The following is a 17395-nucleotide window of genomic DNA, read 5'->3' on the forward strand; positions in this document are numbered from 1 at the left end:
AGTTAAGAAATAGATCTATCAACCCATGCTTTTCGATGTGTTCGGAAATCAAAGTCCTTGAAAGGAACAATGAGACACAGATAGACACTCTTCTCTATGACCATACATTGGTACATATAACTTTCAACACAAAGGAACACCCGTTATCACCAAGAGACCTTTCGATTAACCATTTGGGAAGAAGTTCAAGCGGATCTGTTAAAGTGTTTGTTAACTCAAAGAAAGTCGACTTTTCGTATGAGCTTGTGTTCGGATATGCGTTAAGCTGCATTGGGATTGAAGAATATGATTGCAAGGTCTATTTATTTGACGATACTGATGACCTGTGTGTGTTAAAGAACCTAATGTTTGCAATAGACGAGAAGTTTAAGGCGGGCCTTCGTGTCTTTTCGGATCACAGCAAGACAACGGTGTCTTTAGGCGGAAAGATAATTTATGAAACAACTATAGTACTATAATAGTCGATGCATGATTCGAAACAGCATCCGTTAAATATACCTCCAGTTCTCAGTATTTTGACTTATCGATAATAAAGTCGTCAAAGGAATTATATATTTTAACCTTGTTGTCATGGAGGCCAAGTATCTTATCAAAGCCTCTGAGAAGGTCATGGTCATGCACAACCAGAAACACAGTCTTGTCTTCCATCTTTTTGAGTATTGTTTCTACAAGCTCCTTTTCCGAGTCTGCATCCAAATTCGATGTCGGCTCATCCAAAACCACTATGTCGGAATCCTTGACCATTGCTCTCATAAAGCTAACCCTCTGCTTCTGCCCTCCACTCAGGAACTTTCCATTTTCTCCCACAAGGGTTTGATATCCTCTAGGAAGCTTGCTGAATATCTCATGCACATTGAAATGCACACATTTCTTCATAACATGATCGTATTCAATGGAATTGTAAGAGTAGCCTATGTTTTCAAGAATGGTTCCATTGAACAAATGATGGTTTTGAGGAACAAACGATATGAGGCCCCTTACAGACGACTTCCTGATCCTTCTCAGCTCAATTCCATCAATGTAAACTTCTCCACTATAGTCGAGGAACCTGAGGAGAACGTTAACAAGAGATGACTTCCCGCATCCATTTTTTCCAATGATCCCTATCTTCTCGCCCTTTTTGATTTCTCCGCTGAAACCTTCTAATATGAGTCTGTTTCCTATGTGCACAGACATCCCGTTGAACCTTATGGTATCACCAAACCTCTCTATTGCAAGCCCAAGGTCTTCTTCCTCAAGTGCATCCTCAATCTTCGAGTCAAAAATATCTGTCAAATTCTCATTCATTACAAATGTGCTTTCCTTTAGCTTCATTATCCCACTCCGTAGCTCGGAAAAGAACTTGGAGTACTCGATGTATCTGTTCCCAATTCTCATACTCTTAAACATATATCCTCCAATGATCATCAACACCATAAATGCATTTGGGACAAAGAGTAAACTTTTCTGGAAAAACTCGACAAATCCATTGATCTGATCATATCTCCTCGAGTGTCTTCCGACATCCCGAAAAGTGTCGATGTATTTCTGCAGCTCGTTTTCTTCTTTATTGTACGATTTGATTATGTCATAGTTCTGCAGAATCCCGTACAGCCTGTTGGAGGCAAAGTTGTATGCTCCATTGTATTTCCTTCTGAAGTGGTTTCTAAGAATTGTTCCATACCATGACACAACAACATATACCAGTATCTGGATAACAGTTAGAATCACAACACCTGTAGAACAGCGGGAAAAGTACAAAAACCCCCACAGAACATAAGATGCATTGAAAAAGATATCGGCAAACAATATCCTCAAGAAACTAACCATTCCGTTGGATCTCCTCTCAACTAATGAGTGTATCTGTCCAGACCCAAGGTGATGGAACCGATGGTAGTTGGTCAAAAGATACTCTCTCAAGCAGTGATGGAACGACTTCCCTATAAGCAGCTGGATGACATAGGCCGAAACAAGCTTGTAGAGAAGACTCGACATGTAATGACTAATGGGAAGAAGCATAAACGTGATAAGAAGCCTGCTGGAATCTGTCTCATCAATTGTCTTTCTGGCAATATATTGCTCGATCTTTGTTAACGACTTTTGAAATTCAAAGTGAAACTTGCTCGAGAGCATTATAAAGAATACGGTTGTTAAAATTCCCAAGAGAACTGCCTTGTCCTTGACAAGAAAGTGTATTATTAGCGATATCATGTAGGAGTATCTTCCAGATACTTTTTTCTTCATTTTGGGATGGGTTTGAACTTCTTTTATATGCAATGCCGGGAAAAGATGGTTGAAAGACTTTGATGCTCTCGCCTCTGCCTAATACAGAAAGGAGATCAAGCCTGAGCCACATACAATGAGATGGACGCTGGATTTCATGAACTAGAAAAAATCACCCCAACATGGATAGAAGAGGATTAGAATCGTGTCTTTATGAGGTACTGAAATCCGATTCCACTTCAGGGAAGAGGGCCGAGGCTAAGATCCTAGAGCTACAGTCAAGCGATTTTGAAAGGTTTATATCGATACTTGTGGAGGTGTTCTGCGACCTGAAAAGCAATGACCAGCTTCGAATGGTTTCTGGGATCATCCTTAAGAATAGCCTTCATGCAAATGATCCGGATCTTCAGAAAGGTTGTTTGAGTAGGTGGCTGGGGATGAGGCCTGAATCCAGAGAATATATCAAGAACACGATTAAGAGAGCCCTCCGGGGGCCTACTCCAAGGTTTTGTACAATGGCAGGGGCGGCTCTTGGGCAAATATCCAGGATGGAGATTCCAAACAGTTTATACCAGGGGTTTTTTGAAGAGATGAAAAGGATGGTTTGCGACGAAGAGACGGCGTGTGGAGTGTGCGAAGCTGTAGGAACATGTTGTAGTTATCTGACAAAGGAAGCTCCGGACATCCTCCGAATGCATAATGCTACTGTGTTTGAAATATGCATACATCCTCTTAAGAGAGGAACTACGAGGGAAAGTAAGCTGTCAGGCTTAAAATGCCTAATGAATTGTATGGAAGTCGAAGGGATATTCTGCTATGAGGAGAATGTAAACATATTTCTTAATTCGACCATTGAAATATGGAACGGTGATGACGAAGAACTGATACACAAGTTAATGATCTGCTTTAACAGACTTGTGATGCTCAACTATAAGTTTATTCGGAAGAGCATATTAGAGAATATACTTGGCCAGTATCTGGGAAGATTCTTTAAATCGAAGCATGACGAAATTAAGATCCAAGCAATTGAGTACTGGTGTATTTTTGCAGAGAAAAGAGACGAAGAGATGGCCAACAAGTACATGTCTGTTGTTCTTCCCGAAATACTGAGTCTTCTTAAGAAAGGTCCCGACTATTATGAGGAAATATGGTCCCCGCATAAAGCTGCCTCCTCCTGCCTTGAGATTTACACAGAGTTGAAGGGAGACAAGATGATGAGAAACGGAATGATATGGGGATTTATAGAGACCTCTCTAAAATCGGAGTCAAAGGCTGATGTGGACATAGGTGCTGTTGCACTAGGAAGTGTAATGCATGAGAAATGTGAAGATTGCTTGGTAAAGATTGTCCCAGACCTTGTTGCCGGAATAGGATTTGAGGAGTCAAAGGACTCTTGTCTGTGGGCATTGTCCAGAACGGCAGAATGTAACTTTTATGCATTAGTAGATCATCTTCCTATCATTTTGAGCAGATGTGGATCGGTAGTTCTTGAGAGTTCCAAGTCTTCGATTGGAGCAGCATGGGCGATGGATTGTATATTCCGCTCTGTAGCAGACAGCAAGAGAAAAGAGGGCTTTGCCAGCCATATACCAAGCTCCACCAAGAAGAGGGCAGACGATTTTGTCGAAAGCTTCCTTGTAAAGCAGTATCTCGACATTCTCAATGTATTAGTTAAGGGAACTGAACTGGCGAACTTAAATGATTCAAGCCTAAGGGTTGCCTTATTTTCGGCTCTTGATGAATTGATCCTCATATGTCCTCAGACTGTCTTGGACATCCTTATTGGGTTTTATGACTATACATCTAAAAAGATCGATGAGTGCATCAGTGTGTTGGGATATGCCACACAGGATCAACTACTAGTAGTTGAGGATGTACTTTCGAACTACATAGGACTTATTGAGGCAATAGCCACAGCAAGAAAGAGAGAGGATGTAGAGGACCTTCTGGAGCTGTTCATAAGAATCCTGGAGTCAACACCGACAATAGCCTTTGGGGAAGTTTACACAAGCATTTCAAATCTCTCTACAAAATTTGCACCGCACACGTCTCGAATACTGCCTTACATGACAAGGGACATGAGGTGCACAGACCGATTTGTTTTAAATTCAGTGATAAACCTTGTTGGAAGGCTTGCAAATACAATGGGGACAGACTTTAATATCCTTGCAACGGTTCTTACATCATCTCTGGTTCAATGTCTCAGCTCGGAAGCCACTCATAGAGATCTTAAGCCTATAATACTGTCTGTATTTGGAGACATTGCTTTGGCGCTGGAAAGAAACTTCGAATCATACCTGGATATGGTTGTTATGCTATTCCAGCAGATATCAGAGCTTAACAGGCATGGGGACGAAGAATATGTGGACGACCTTCGGAAGAACGCAGTTCAGCTTGTGAACTGTTCTTTGGTAGCCATCGGGGACAGTTCCAAGGTTAGAAATCTCCTCCCCAGAATTATCAGCATAGCCCACAAAATGGGCATTGAGGATGGAAGTGGCAAGACACATGAAGACATCCTTGGCCTTATCGATGATCTTGTTGGAATGTATGGAAAGAACTTTGGGCTGGACGAGCCATGGATTAAGGAATTTCTGTACGGAATGATGAAGTCCAGTAACGACAGGAATAGAAAGAAGGCTAGCCATGTTCTGGAGGTGCTGAGATAATATATGATGAACCTGAATTAAAATGTTTCATTTAACTTCTAAGTTGCTTTAGGGCAGAAGCTTCGGTTCTGGGTCTTTCTATATCTTCCAAGTTCTTGTTTCGTGCTATTTAGGAAATCAGACAGTGTCGTCAATATCTCTCTCAAGCTTTTCGTTTCTTCCTCTCCAAACTTGCGCTTCACCATACTAGAATGGAGATGAAATTTTTTAAAGCTGCAGCTCATCTCCTCAAGTTTACTATATGCGAATCTGAAGAACTTTGCATATTCTTTCTTGGCATCTTCTTCCAGCAGGTTCAGAAGGCCTAACTTCTCTGTATATATCTCTATGAAATGGTTAATCTTTTCACGTATCTTTGGTAGCTCTTCGTTTTTCAGATCATGGAGAGGAGAAAGCTCTTCAAGCAGATGTTCTACTCTAACGCCATTGGCCTCCAGTACATGGAACAGAAACGGAAAGAGAGATGTGTTGTTCTTCCCTCTGTAATTGCTAAATACATATAAGCTGGAAAGCTTGAATCCGTTTGCCTTTTTCCTGCTAATAGAATATCTGAAATTCATTGTGTTTCCAATCTCAAGAATAGTCCGGAGGACGATCCTTAGGCTTTGGCTATCCAAGATCCTGTTGCATACCTCTAGTAGCCCGAGAAGAGTTTTTTCTATAAGAAATATTTCATCGAAAAACCTTCTTTCAAAAATCAATATCTCAACAAGCTTACGGACATCTAGAAGCTTCGAAAACTCCAGCATGGCTTTCTCAACCTTTCCAAGGGATTCGGGGGGTGTGGATATCAGATCCATCACCTCTTCCTGCCCAGGGTACATCTTTTCAATGTTCAGCAGGTCCTGAAGCCCAAGAGGATTGTCGGGTGTTTTGAGTATAGAATACACATTCTCCGGAGTTATGTTCCGAAGCTCAAGGTGCTTCAGTGAGAGGGATGCCAGAAATAGTCTACTTTCCTCTATTATGCTCCTTTTGGTTTCTTTGCTCGTTTTCTTCTGCTCCGAGAATGGCTCGCAGAATATCTCTTCAAACTTCTCGTAATCGATGTCAGTACTGATCCCAGAAGTCTCACTGAATATTGTTTCCTCAGCCCTTGACAATGGAATCCAATGAAAGGGCTTCTTTATGACAACGTTTGGTTGTGCATCGCATTTTTCAGCCTGTCTCTTCTTTACAACAATCTTCTTTGGCTTTACCTTATATCTGTTCTCCACTCTAGAAAATGACCCTATAAGCTCTAATGGTTTTGGGTTCCCATTCTCCATGGTGTACAGAGCCTTCCGGTCGATGCCTACTCCTCCACAGACGCCTTCACCGGAAATCTCTTCCACCTCTGCATCCCTGTGCTTCCCCCAGCACTTCTCCTTGTTCTCAAAAACTATGTCTGCATGCTTGAGAGTCTTGGCTTCAAGGATACTAGCTCTGAAGCCTTTTGCTTCTAGAGTTCTGACGAGCTCCGAGGTCTTCTCTGAAAAATATCTCATAAATGCACAGAACTTTGCTACTATTTCATTCTGGCCTTCGGAGACAAGTCTTTCGTAAATCTCCCGGTCAGGTTCTCCCCAGAAACCCTCGTTTAGTAAACGGAGTCCCTGAATAAGATCAACCTTATGGATACACTGTGGCTTCTGCACAGCCTTCCCTGACTCAATCATCACAAGATCAATTGTAAATTCCTTATCAAACCTATTCTCTGGCAAAAAGCACTCCACATCGTCAAGAGCAAACCTGTACAAGCCCTGGCGATAGAAAAGAGTGTTGATTCTCAGAAGAACCATTCTTTTTTCTTCCTCTTCAAGGTAGTAGTACAGAAAAACCTGTATGTCTTCGGATATGTCGCAGTCCACCCCACTAAACACTGCATAATCCTTGTCTCGATAGACCCTATCATCATCTCCCTCCTTGATTGCACACAATTCTTCCCCTTTTTTCATTATCTTCATTCCAATTAGGAAACTCTTAGTAGACGCTGAGGGAATGGTGGTTACTATCAGCTGCCTCAAGATAACAGTGTGAGCCAATTCTCCCTTTAGAGTGCTTGCCGAGTCAAAATACTTGATGTATCTTTTAACCGTATTGATGTTGGATAGAGATGATGCAAAAGCACCTTCAAGACATTTCTCCCAGATCAGCTCCGTTCGGTCTGCAAGCTCACAATACCTTAAAACACATCCTACCAGAAACCTTAGTTTGTCTTCATCTCCATTTTGAGTCTCAAATGCAGCTATGTTGTTTGGATTAAATTCCAACCAGCATCTTACAGCACACGATATTCTGTAGGCAAGTCCAAGATCGAAGTCAAGAGACGGTATCTTCTGGACATTAGGGTATTTCTTGAGGCTTTCTCCAAGACTCCAAACCATGAATCTGTCTTTGTAATTGGTGTTAAGAAATTCAATAAGCTCTCCGGTGTTGTTTCTTCGTGTTATGCTCTCTGTGGAGTTATCCCAGCACTGTCCAAACACCAGCACACGATGGCTGATCCTCCAGACGTTAAGGTTGGCTCCTTGTCTCCGATCCCCTCTCTCTTTCTTGATATATACTTCCTTGCTCCCATTGGACAAACTTGTAGAACCCACGCATCTGAAATCTCCCCCTTCGCTATTCTTCACAAGAGCCTGAATCTTCTCAAGAATCCTAGAGTTGATCCTTGCTCCGTTCATAAGAGTCTCTCCTTCCATTCCTGGCAGACTTGAGCTTGATGTTATAAAAAACATGAAACAGGTCTAACGGATAGGTTCTCTTCCGTTTCATGGCAAAACAAGACTGGAAAAGACAGGATAGCTTCCAAAAACCTCTTTATTTTGAAAAAAGTCTTACAATCCATCCTATTAACAGCCCCAAATTAAGAGTAAACATTATATGGAAGAAAGGGCCCCATGGAGAAGAGAGCTCTATCTCCATGTCTCTATACTCCTCATTCGGGTCGCTCAACAAGTTTGCAATCATGCTGAATTCCTCTATTCTCGTCACACACTTCTCTCCATTCTTTTCCTTGAATCTGGATATCATTTTCTCCTTCTTCTCAAACTGCTTTAGCAAAAAACTATCCTCGTCCATACTGTTGTTATTGGGAATATAGTCCAAAAAGAACATAAAATTCACCTTTTGTGACTTGTTCACTATCACATCCCAGTAAGAAAAGGTGTCGTTGGGATACTTCACATAAGGGTTTCCCATCATTGTGATGTCTATAATCCCCTCCATGTCATCCCGTATGTTCTCTCTCAATATCTTGAACCCTGTAGTCCTGGGGATCAAAACCTCCTCAGGATCAAAGCTCCTTCCATCAATCTCTACATCTGCCTCAGACGACCACTTATGAGATTTAGGATGGGACAACTTGTCTATGTAGGTCCCCTCTGGGAAAATAAGAAGATCATACTTCCCTTCGCTCCTAAGCCTCGAAGTTCCAGATATGATTAGCTCCTTGTCCTTGCTTATCTTTCTGTTCAAAAAGATAAATTGAAAAAACTTCATTCCACGTCCTAGTAGTGGAATGTCCTTCAAGGACATCTTAAGAACAATGCATATATCCTTGAACCTTCCAAAACAATGCAGCACACAGCAAACAAATAGCCAGTCATATTCCGTCAAGTGATTTGAAATAATAACATTTCTGCTTCTCTTGAGAATGGCTGGATTGTACCTGATAAACACTTTTTTGGGGAAGTATCCTGAAAATACTGCCCGTGTAAGATGAAGCCACGTAATCTTTGCCGATCTTCTAAGAGCACGTTTGGCAACCTTCCCATAGCACACAAGCCATACCACAGATACAAAGGCAAGCCCGACAATTATATATGAAAAATATACTATCATTGCTACCAGAAAGAATATGGCATTCCAAGCCCTTTTCATCACTCTAATCGTGCAATTTACTCTAAATATTTTTTTCTAAACATGTTTGAATCATGACGCCTCAATCCAGCTTTCAAAAGATCTCAAAAAGGGGTCTGATGGATACTCCCAAACATACCATCTTCGTGAATCTCTCTTAGGAATTTCATGATCTTGAGGAGGGAATCGTCATCCTTTTCTCCTGTATATGGAGGAATATGAATCCCATTGTGGGGCTGGAACTCATATGAATGGGGGCTGTCGTCAACCAGAATCACCTCATTCAAGGGCTTTCCAAGCTTACACAGATCCTTAACATATTTTCCGTTAACAAGTGTACATGAGTCTCTGTATAGAGAATAGGCTATTCTCTTATTCGCATCGATAATGCCGATGACTTTCTCGGCATATTCCTTCTTCGCTGCTGTGAAGATAATCACCTCGTATATAGCCCCAACAATGCTTATAAACTCGACAGCATGGGGCCTGACCTTCACATAGATCTGTAGATTCTTTTTCCCAGGGACTTCCAGACAAAAGTCATAAAGTCTGGGCTTCTTAAAAGTTGAGTACACCAGAGTATTGTCGAGATCTAGAACCACTGTTCTCCCCAAGTCGTTTTTCTGAGGGGAAACAAGTTGCATAAACTTCTTTTCTTTGGATTCTCGTCTTGCTTTCTCACTGCCTACCATGGACATCTCTTTCCTGTTGCAACGACAAAAATTTCTTAGAGTCCTAAGAAGCCAGGACATTGATGTGGCGAGGGGTATAAGTCGCTTTCCAATTCCTCCCCGATGACTGAAAACCCTCTCGATGTAAAGTACCAGTCCATGCTTGAAAATATCCGGGACTCGCTCCTTCCTTCAAGAGAAGATGTTCTAGTATTGGTGGAAGAAGTTCGCAAGATATTGGAGTCTGAGCCAAACGTCCTGTATATAGACACACCAGTCAATGTTGTTGGAGATGTCCATGGCCAGTTTTACGATGTACTAAATATGATGAGCCTAATGGAAGATCCATCCGAAAAACCATATCTGTTCCTTGGAGACTATGTTGATAGAGGATACAATTCCGTAGATCTTATCCTTCTCTTGTTTGTATACAAAAGGCTTTATAGAAATACCTTACATCTTTTGAGGGGGAACCATGAAACACGGATGCTTTCCTCGGTTTACGGATTCAAGGAAGAATGTGTGCGCAGATACGATCTTGTGGTGTACTGGAGAATCTGTGAAGCCTTCCAATACCTTCCCATTGCTGCAGTGGTCTTGGGAAAATACTTCTGTGTTCATGGCGGGCTGGTTCCTGGAATGTCTCTGGACTTTCTAATGAAACATGACAGGATAGGGGAGATTACAGAGATAAACGATATTCTCTGGAGCGATCCAGATGAAACCCTTGGGTTTCGGAAAAGCCAAAGAGGGGCAGGATATTTATTTGGAGAGGATGTTCTAAGAAACTTCCTTGATGAACATGGTCTGTTCCATTTTGTTCGGTCTCACCAACTGGTTAATGATGGTTATAAAGTATATTTTGATGGGAAGTTGTACACTGTGTGGGGAGCCCCGAACTACTGTTATTCTTCTGGTAACATTGCCTGCGTTATGGCTATTGATGAGAACGGCCATGATTTTAGATTATTTGATAGATGCGAAGAACAATTTAAAGAAATCCCGGTGAGATGTGATTTTTTTGGAAGTTAAAAAGGTGTTACTTGGGCATATCCAGTAGCTCACCATGTCTAGGCAGGCATTCCTTCATAAGGTCAAGCAAAGTCTCGTTCTCCATTGCAGCAAGGACTCTATCTTTGTCATCTAACTGCTTGTTAAGTGCCTTGAAGTTTATATGTCCGTCGTTTACTATGTGGACTTGAATAAAATGATTTTCTATGTATTGGTTTATCTGTGCCTTTATGCACAGCCCTATTATTGCTGCCATAGAGCAGTGCGGTATGGTTGGCTTGAACATTACTTTTATATACTTAATTGGGAGTCCGGCACTAGGTGCAATTCCATCGGAATCAATGAGTCCAATGGTTATTCCCTCTCTTGACACCACTCCAAGCTGTTCCAAGGTATAAGAATGTTCGGGATCTCTTATGTCCCTGATAAGCTCGAACACACTGTATTGTGTAATCTCTTGGAGTATTCCATCGGATATATCAATGGGATACCTTCTCTCGAGTGAGCTTGAAACAAACGGAGACTTGTTCATGGCAGGGGTTTCTAATCGCTCAAAATGCGTTAGAAAAAAACTTCAAAAGAAACTTTAATAAACCAATGCTTCTCCCTTTGTTTTCTTCTCTCCGCCAAATATCACGTGCTTGGCCCTCTTCAGAGGCTTTTGGTGGGAAAACTTGCACTTGGTACACTCCAACTTCAAAACAAGCTTCTTGGTGACTTTGGCCTTTCTTCGGAGAATCGGCTTTGTCTGACCACCATAACCCCGTTGCTTCCTAGCATATCTCCTATTTCCCTGGGCTCTAGGATTGTCTTTGGACTTCTTGGCCTGAGAAACCTTGTGTGGAGAGTAGCCGCTACACTTCTTACAAAATGTATTTCTTGTCTTCGGAATATTCACCATCTTTCCAAGGGCAGGCTCAACGAAAGCAATTTTTTCATAGAGTGCAAGTCTTAGAAACGAGGTATAAGAGAATTATTTCAAAGCCAACTAAGCATGCTTCGGACATGCGGCAAAGTATAGAAATATAAGCATCCGGCCGTGCCCATAAAATGTCCACCCCGGCAAAGCGGAGACTGATGAAAGACTTAAAAAGAGTAAAGAAAAACTCATGTAAAACAATATTTGCAGAGCCATTGGAAGATGATCTGATGACATGGGCTGCTGTGATCTTTGGGCCCGAGTCGACTCCCTTTGAAGGGGGAACATTCAGTCTGGTCCTAGCATTTCCAGAAACGTATCCCCAGGATCCTCCAAACGTGAGATTTGTCTCAGATATGTTCCACCCAAACATTTATCCCAATGGAGAACTCTGTTTGGACATCCTTAGTAACCGCTGGAGCCCAAGCTATGATGTGATGGGGATCCTTATATCAATCCAGTCTCTCCTGAATGATCCAAACACTGCATCTCCTGCCAACACAGAGGCTGCAAACCTCTTCTCGATAGACCCACACTTGTATGCTGAAAAAGTGAGGAATTCCGTTATAAAAAGCTGGATGGATGTAGAAAACCTTAGAGATAAATACGGAAGTCCTCAGTAAGCTTCCATTTAACAAATTTACTATTAAATTAAAGATACTCAGATGATATCTCTGATATGCCACTGTCTATGCTTTGATGGGATCTGTGTCCTTGGTCTCCTTACAATACTTGGCCAGTGCAGAGATAAGATGGTTGATATGCTTCTGGATGTCGGAGTTTGTTCTCGACAGAAGGTAATAATCAAATTTGTACTCCGGTAACTTCAAGATGTCCTTTCGTATACATTCCACCCAGTTAGGATGATCAATGTATTTTCTGTAAAGATCTATCAAGAGAGGGTTGTAATCCCCAAGTCTTGATCGAGTCTTCCCCAATTTCGCACTAATGCTATCGAAATCCCCTTCTATCATCTCCCTGATCTTAGATCTCCTTTCCATTTTCTTCTGGCTTTTCTCAATGGAACTTATTATCTTCTCAGCATCTCGTAGCTCATTCACCCTCTCCCAAAAAACCTTATGATATGCCTCCACATCATTCTTATGCTTCATAAGCATGGCAATCTTAGAAACATCATCCTTTCCAACCTTCTCCATAGCCTTTACATACGATTGGAAGTCCTTCTTTGTCCAATCAAACCCCTGGGATTGAAGCTCCTTCTTCCTGGCTACCTCATCTGGAGAAAGGCTTTTTCCCTCCTCGTAGAGCTTAATCTCCTTTTCCTGGATCTCCATAAGCTCCCGAGGATAAAATTGATATTCGGGATATTCAATAATCCGGGGCCTCGTGCGGAAGAGAACGCTTGTTCGTGAAGATCTCCCATAAGCATCCTGATTGCTCTCAATAAAATTCTCGATCTTCTTGATGTTGTAGTCCTCTCCCTCCCAGGTGTAACAATCAATGTTTGTGTTCAACGTATCGCTTATCTTGAAATCACATAGCTTCATATTCATTTCCCGTGTCTTTTCCTCTCCTCTTCTAATCAAGTCTTCGATATTCTCGTCCTTCTCCTCATCTTCTGTAATTTCCATTCCATTTGCTAGTATGTCGATCAGCTCCGATTGACTAACCCCAGAGCTTTTGTAGCATCGTCCTTGAAGCAGAATATCATCCAGCTTGAGCTTCTGCAATGACCTATAGACAATTCTTTCCTCCACAGTGTTTTCACTTATCAGTCGGAAGACCACAACCTGCTTTTTCTGCCCTATTCTATGGGCCCTGTCCTGTGCTTGGAGGTCCATCTGTGGATTCCAGTCCGAGTCAAACAGAATCACCGTGTCTGCCGTCGACAGATTGATTCCAAGTCCTCCTGCTCTTGTAGTCAAGAGAAATATAAACTTCTCGCTTCCCTCTGCATTGAATGCATCTATCGCTTCTGTCCTGTCTTTGTACGACGTAGACCCGTCAATTCGACAGTATTCATACTCCTTGAACATGGCATAGTCCTCAAGTATGTCCAGCATCATCGACATCTGGCTAAAAATAAGAACCCGTGACCCTCTAGCCCGGAGGCTCTCCAGCAGCTTGTCAAGCACTATCATTTTTCCAGAATTCTCGATTATATGCTTGTCATTCGTATAGGGTTCTGGCTCTGCATCTGGAAACAGGTACGGGTGGTTGCAGCACTTCCGGAGCTGCATTACAACATTCATAAGCATCCCCTTCGGGTCTCTCGTGCTTCCAAGCGGCGACAAATCCCTCTTCAAAAGCATCTTATACCATTCCCGCTGCATAGGACTTAGCTTCGAATACAAGTTTATAATCTTCTTTGGAATTAATCCTTTTTCAACATCAATTTTCTCTCTTCTTAGGAAAAACAGCTGCAGAACATTTCTGATCCTTTTAATGGCTTCCCCATCCTCTTCTTCTATGCTCATCACATAGTTTTCAAATTTCTCGGCATCGTTGAAGATTTCCGGAACTATAAAGTTTAGCAGTGCCCATAGCTCGTGCACATTATTCTGGAGAGGTGTTCCGGTAATAAGAAGACGATGGTCACAAGAGAAAATCCGTACTATCTTACTAAGAAGACTATGCTCGTTCTTTATCCTGTGTGCTTCATCGATAATTATATATGACCAGTTGACCTTGCTCAGAATGTTCTTTGCATTTATACACATCTCATACGTAGTCAAGCAAGCATCCCATTTCGAGGACATAATCTCTTCTGCCTCTCTCTTCATCTCTTTCCGAGAGGAGTAGAATATTCGGGCTTTGTAATTTGGCATGAACTTCCGGAACTCCCTCTTCCAGTTTGCAAGTGTAGACTTTGGAAGCACAATTAAATGTCTCTTCCGTTCTTTCTTTACATATCGGATGTATCCTAGAAACGCTATTGTTTGAAGTGTCTTTCCCAAGCCCATCTCATCAGCTAGTATACAATTTATGGAATTTTCATGCATATTGATCAACCAATTCAATCCTTCAATCTGATAATCTTTAAGTTCATGAATAATAAATTTAGGGCTACTAATAAATGTATACGGCTCAATAGGCTCGTCATCTCCCTTCATCACATCTTCATAGTTGGGTATAAACGCCCGGAAAAACTCATTGTCCCCGATAAAACTTTTATACTTCCTTAAGAGTTTTACATTCATCTAAGGGTCTTTCTTTCTCATTTTTTTTGCTAAACTTCCATATAAGGAAATACTTCTCTTACTCAAATTGCATATTAAGGTATTTGATGATATCTTCGGATTTTGTCTTTCCCAGGCCCGGAATCTTTTCCATCTCCTCAGAAGACTTCCCGAAGAATCTCAGAAGCGTTCCATTGTATTTAAGTATCTGCTGGGCATTGCTCTTGTTCACTTTTGGAAAGGCTGTCAGAAATCCCTCTTCATCATGGCTTCCCCTTCTTATTGCTTCAATCGACCTCTTTCCTGCTTCATCAAATCCCCGGATATATCGAGAGCATTCGTCTATGCTGAACCCCAATACCATGGTTAGTGAGGTTGTATCGAAGAGCTCTTGAATAGTTTTGCTATAGTTGGGAATATCTACATGCACTAATAATACCTTCACCTTATATGGCTTAAGCTTATTGATCCTCTTATGGATGTATTCGGGTTTGCAGCTATGAAACCGAAGAGATAGGAACAGTAAAGCGGTAGATCTGTTTATCTCGTAATCGGGCGTTATAGAATTGTCGTAGTGCCAGGATGCATTTGAAAGATAGTTCAGAACATTGTTTCCTTTCTGTAATGGAGAAACTTTTATCATCGATGGGATAAACTCTGTTCTTTCTATTATGAAAAAAGCTGTTGACATCAGGAGTTTAATGTTATGAATTTTTTTCAAGTAATTCTTCCATGTTTATGTATCTATTCTGGGACACCATTGTCTTTATCTTAGAAACAAGACTGGCTATCTCTATGAAAGCCATGGGATCTTCTCGGGTTTTTCCAACCCATATGTATCCGTTACATCCCACAATAACCTTGATGTTACCATGAAGGAGGAACCTCGTTCTGAGGGGCTCAAGTAGAAAGTGGGGCGCAAACACCAAGAGACCTTGGCCCAACTTCCCATACATGTCATTTCTTGTATGTAATGCAATCGTACCGTTTCGGTTGACTTTCTGAACTTCCGATACAACTAGATCGTTGATGTCGAAAAAGTCCCTCATGGACATCTCATCCGATTCTTGTTTCCGCCGTTGAACTGTCCCCGGAAGGTTGATGGCTGACAGCCCTAGATAAGCATCTCCTCTACTGCTCAACTCAACCTTCCACTTCTTGTTGTGGATCCCAATAACCCTCCCCACAACAACATTGCCAACCTCTGGATTGTACTTCATGGAAGAAATAGGATCGATGGAGACGAGCTTGTTTGTGATCTTCACCCTTCCAAAGTAGGTTGATGCTATATTGCTTCCTCTAAGCTGTGTTCCATGCCCTCTTATATACCCATCGGACTCTAGAACGTCTTCCCCGGGAAGAAACAAAGTCTTCATTAGGGTACCGTTTCTGCGGCAAAAAACCATTTAGATCGTCGGAAATACCGTATTTAGTCAGGCCCCAGGATGAATGTTGTTCCTCTTGGGGCTGGGCAAGACGTTGGCCGATCTTGCATCCTTGTCACTATCAACGGCAGGACAGTAATGTTCGACTGTGGAATGCACATGGGGTTTAACGACGAACGTAGATTTCCGGACTTTTCATATATTTCGAAGACAAAGAACTTCGACAAAGTAATAGACTGCATAATAATCTCCCACTTCCATCTAGATCACTGTGGAGCTCTCCCATACTTCACAGAGGTCTGTGGCTATAGCGGGCCGATTTACATGACCCTACCGACAAAGGAAGTATGTCCTGTTCTCCTGGACGACTTCCGAAAAATAGTTGGCGGAAAGGGAGATAGCATCTTCTCATACCAAGATATAAGCAACTGTATGAAGAAAGTGGTTACCATCAGCATGAACGAGACATACAAGCATGACGAGAACTTCTACATCACTCCATACTATGCAGGACATGTTCTAGGGGCTGCAATGTTCCATGTTTCTGTTGGAGACCAGTCTGTGGTGTACACAGGTGATTATAGTACAACACCCGACAAGCATCTAGGGCCTGCTTCAATCAAGTGCATAAGACCAGACCTCCTGATCACCGAATCTACATATGGATCAATAACTAGAGACTGCAGAAGAGTAAAGGAAAGAGAATTTCTGAAGGCTGTTTCCGACTGCATAGCAAGAGGAGGTCGTGTCCTAATTCCTATATTTGCACTAGGAAGGGCTCAAGAGCTTTGCCTGCTTCTGGACGGATACTGGGAAAGGACAGGGCTTGAGATTCCGGTGTATTTCTCCAGTGGCTTGACTGAAAAAGCAAACGAGATATACAAGAAATTCATCGGTTACACAAATGAAACTGTTAAGAGGAAAATCTTCGAAAGAAATGTATTTGAGTACAAGCACATAAAACCCTTCCAAAGGTACTACATGGATAACAAAGGCCCTATGGTCTTGTTTGCATCTCCTGGAATGCTTCATTCTGGAATGTCTCTCAGGATATTTAAAGAGTGGTGTGAGGACGAAAAGAATCTTGTGATAATACCTGGGTACTGTGTTAGAGGAACGATTGGAGAAAAGATTCTGAACGGGGCAAAGAGGTTGGAGATTCTTGGAGAGGAGAAGGATATAAAACTGGAAATCAAGAATTTAGGATTCAGTGCCCATGCAGATGCACAAGGGATTCTAAGTGTGATAGAGCAATGCGCCCCAAGGAATGTGATGCTTGTTCATGGAGAAAGGTCTCGGATGAAGCAACTCAAGAAAAGCGTTGAGGAGAGGTTTGGGATCCCGACATTTCTCCCACCAAACGGAACACTTATAAACATTCCATCGAAAAACATCGTCAACCTGAAAATAAGGAAAGGGCATCTCTCCAGTCATTTCAAGCCAAATTTATCGAAGGGGAAGATTTCTTTAAGAATGAGTCTCTCCTCAAAAAAAGAAGAAAACCATATTGATGTTGTAGATTGCGAAGATTACATAGAGGATGATGGCTAGGCAA

At 41.9% G+C, this 17395-nt stretch overlaps 14 protein-coding genes across 14 annotated transcripts; 5 read left to right on the plus strand and 9 right to left on the minus strand.

Annotated features, from left to right (window-relative positions):
* Positions 1-35: 35 nt before the first annotated feature.
* Eint_101170 (uncharacterized protein) lies at positions 36-458 on the plus strand (the record flags this gene model as incomplete). Its single annotated transcript, XM_003073756.1, has 1 exon — positions 36-458. The coding sequence occupies one exon, from the start codon at positions 36-38 to the stop codon at positions 456-458; it is 423 nt and encodes a 140-aa protein (XP_003073802.1).
* Positions 459-507: 49 nt separating this feature from the next.
* Eint_101180 (MdlB-type mitochondrial ABC transporter) lies at positions 508-2223 on the minus strand (the record flags this gene model as incomplete). The annotated part of the gene is made up of 1 exon (XM_003073757.1): positions 508-2223. The coding sequence occupies one exon, from the start codon at positions 2221-2223 to the stop codon at positions 508-510; it is 1716 nt and encodes a 571-aa protein (XP_003073803.1).
* Positions 2224-2384: 161 nt separating this feature from the next.
* On the plus strand, positions 2385-4871 carry Eint_101190 (karyopherin beta; the record flags this gene model as incomplete). The annotated part of the gene is made up of 1 exon (XM_003073758.1): positions 2385-4871. One exon carries the CDS (start codon positions 2385-2387, stop codon positions 4869-4871), a length of 2487 nt encoding a protein of 828 aa, XP_003073804.1.
* Positions 4872-4909: 38 nt separating this feature from the next.
* Eint_101200 (formin-like protein) lies at positions 4910-7555 on the minus strand (the record flags this gene model as incomplete). Its single annotated transcript, XM_003073759.2, has 1 exon — positions 4910-7555. One exon carries the CDS (start codon positions 7553-7555, stop codon positions 4910-4912), a length of 2646 nt encoding a protein of 881 aa, XP_003073805.2.
* A 118-nt stretch (positions 7556-7673) lies between these two features.
* On the minus strand, positions 7674-8735 carry Eint_101210 (putative 1-acyl-SN-glycerol-3-phosphate; the record flags this gene model as incomplete). Its single annotated transcript, XM_003073760.1, has 1 exon — positions 7674-8735. One exon carries the CDS (start codon positions 8733-8735, stop codon positions 7674-7676), a length of 1062 nt encoding a protein of 353 aa, XP_003073806.1.
* An 83-nt stretch (positions 8736-8818) lies between these two features.
* On the minus strand, positions 8819-9466 carry Eint_101220 (Dullard-like phosphatase domain-containing protein; the record flags this gene model as incomplete). The annotated part of the gene is made up of 1 exon (XM_003073761.2): positions 8819-9466. One exon carries the CDS (start codon positions 9464-9466, stop codon positions 8819-8821), a length of 648 nt encoding a protein of 215 aa, XP_003073807.2.
* Positions 9467-9508: 42 nt separating this feature from the next.
* On the plus strand, positions 9509-10417 carry Eint_101230 (Ser/Thr protein phosphatase PP4; the record flags this gene model as incomplete). Its single annotated transcript, XM_003073762.1, has 1 exon — positions 9509-10417. The coding sequence occupies one exon, from the start codon at positions 9509-9511 to the stop codon at positions 10415-10417; it is 909 nt and encodes a 302-aa protein (XP_003073808.1).
* A 7-nt stretch (positions 10418-10424) lies between these two features.
* Eint_101240 (iron-sulfur cluster assembly protein CIA2) lies at positions 10425-10928 on the minus strand (the record flags this gene model as incomplete). Its single annotated transcript, XM_003073763.1, has 1 exon — positions 10425-10928. The coding sequence occupies one exon, from the start codon at positions 10926-10928 to the stop codon at positions 10425-10427; it is 504 nt and encodes a 167-aa protein (XP_003073809.1).
* A 54-nt stretch (positions 10929-10982) lies between these two features.
* On the minus strand, positions 10983-11297 carry Eint_101250 (60S ribosomal protein L42; the record flags this gene model as incomplete). The annotated part of the gene is made up of 1 exon (XM_003073764.1): positions 10983-11297. The coding sequence occupies one exon, from the start codon at positions 11295-11297 to the stop codon at positions 10983-10985; it is 315 nt and encodes a 104-aa protein (XP_003073810.1).
* Positions 11298-11446: 149 nt separating this feature from the next.
* On the plus strand, positions 11447-11938 carry Eint_101260 (ubiquitin conjugating enzyme E2; the record flags this gene model as incomplete). The annotated part of the gene is made up of 1 exon (XM_003073765.1): positions 11447-11938. The coding sequence occupies one exon, from the start codon at positions 11447-11449 to the stop codon at positions 11936-11938; it is 492 nt and encodes a 163-aa protein (XP_003073811.1).
* A 66-nt stretch (positions 11939-12004) lies between these two features.
* Eint_101270 (SNF2 DNA/RNA helicase) lies at positions 12005-14476 on the minus strand (the record flags this gene model as incomplete). Its single annotated transcript, XM_003073766.1, has 1 exon — positions 12005-14476. One exon carries the CDS (start codon positions 14474-14476, stop codon positions 12005-12007), a length of 2472 nt encoding a protein of 823 aa, XP_003073812.1.
* A 58-nt stretch (positions 14477-14534) lies between these two features.
* Eint_101280 (Ercc1-like DNA excision repair protein) lies at positions 14535-15098 on the minus strand (the record flags this gene model as incomplete). The annotated part of the gene is made up of 1 exon (XM_003073767.1): positions 14535-15098. One exon carries the CDS (start codon positions 15096-15098, stop codon positions 14535-14537), a length of 564 nt encoding a protein of 187 aa, XP_003073813.1.
* A 61-nt stretch (positions 15099-15159) lies between these two features.
* Eint_101290 (Rrp4-like RNA-binding protein) lies at positions 15160-15831 on the minus strand (the record flags this gene model as incomplete). Its single annotated transcript, XM_003073768.2, has 1 exon — positions 15160-15831. One exon carries the CDS (start codon positions 15829-15831, stop codon positions 15160-15162), a length of 672 nt encoding a protein of 223 aa, XP_003073814.1.
* A 69-nt stretch (positions 15832-15900) lies between these two features.
* Eint_101300 (putative beta-lactamase fold-containing exonuclease) lies at positions 15901-17391 on the plus strand (the record flags this gene model as incomplete). Its single annotated transcript, XM_003073769.1, has 1 exon — positions 15901-17391. One exon carries the CDS (start codon positions 15901-15903, stop codon positions 17389-17391), a length of 1491 nt encoding a protein of 496 aa, XP_003073815.1.
* Between the last annotated feature and the right edge of the window lie 4 nt (positions 17392-17395).

Source organism: Encephalitozoon intestinalis, chromosome X, assembly GCF_000146465.1.
Source record: "Encephalitozoon intestinalis ATCC 50506 chromosome X, complete sequence".
In the NCBI taxonomy this organism is placed as follows: domain Eukaryota; kingdom Fungi; phylum Microsporidia; family Unikaryonidae; genus Encephalitozoon; species Encephalitozoon intestinalis.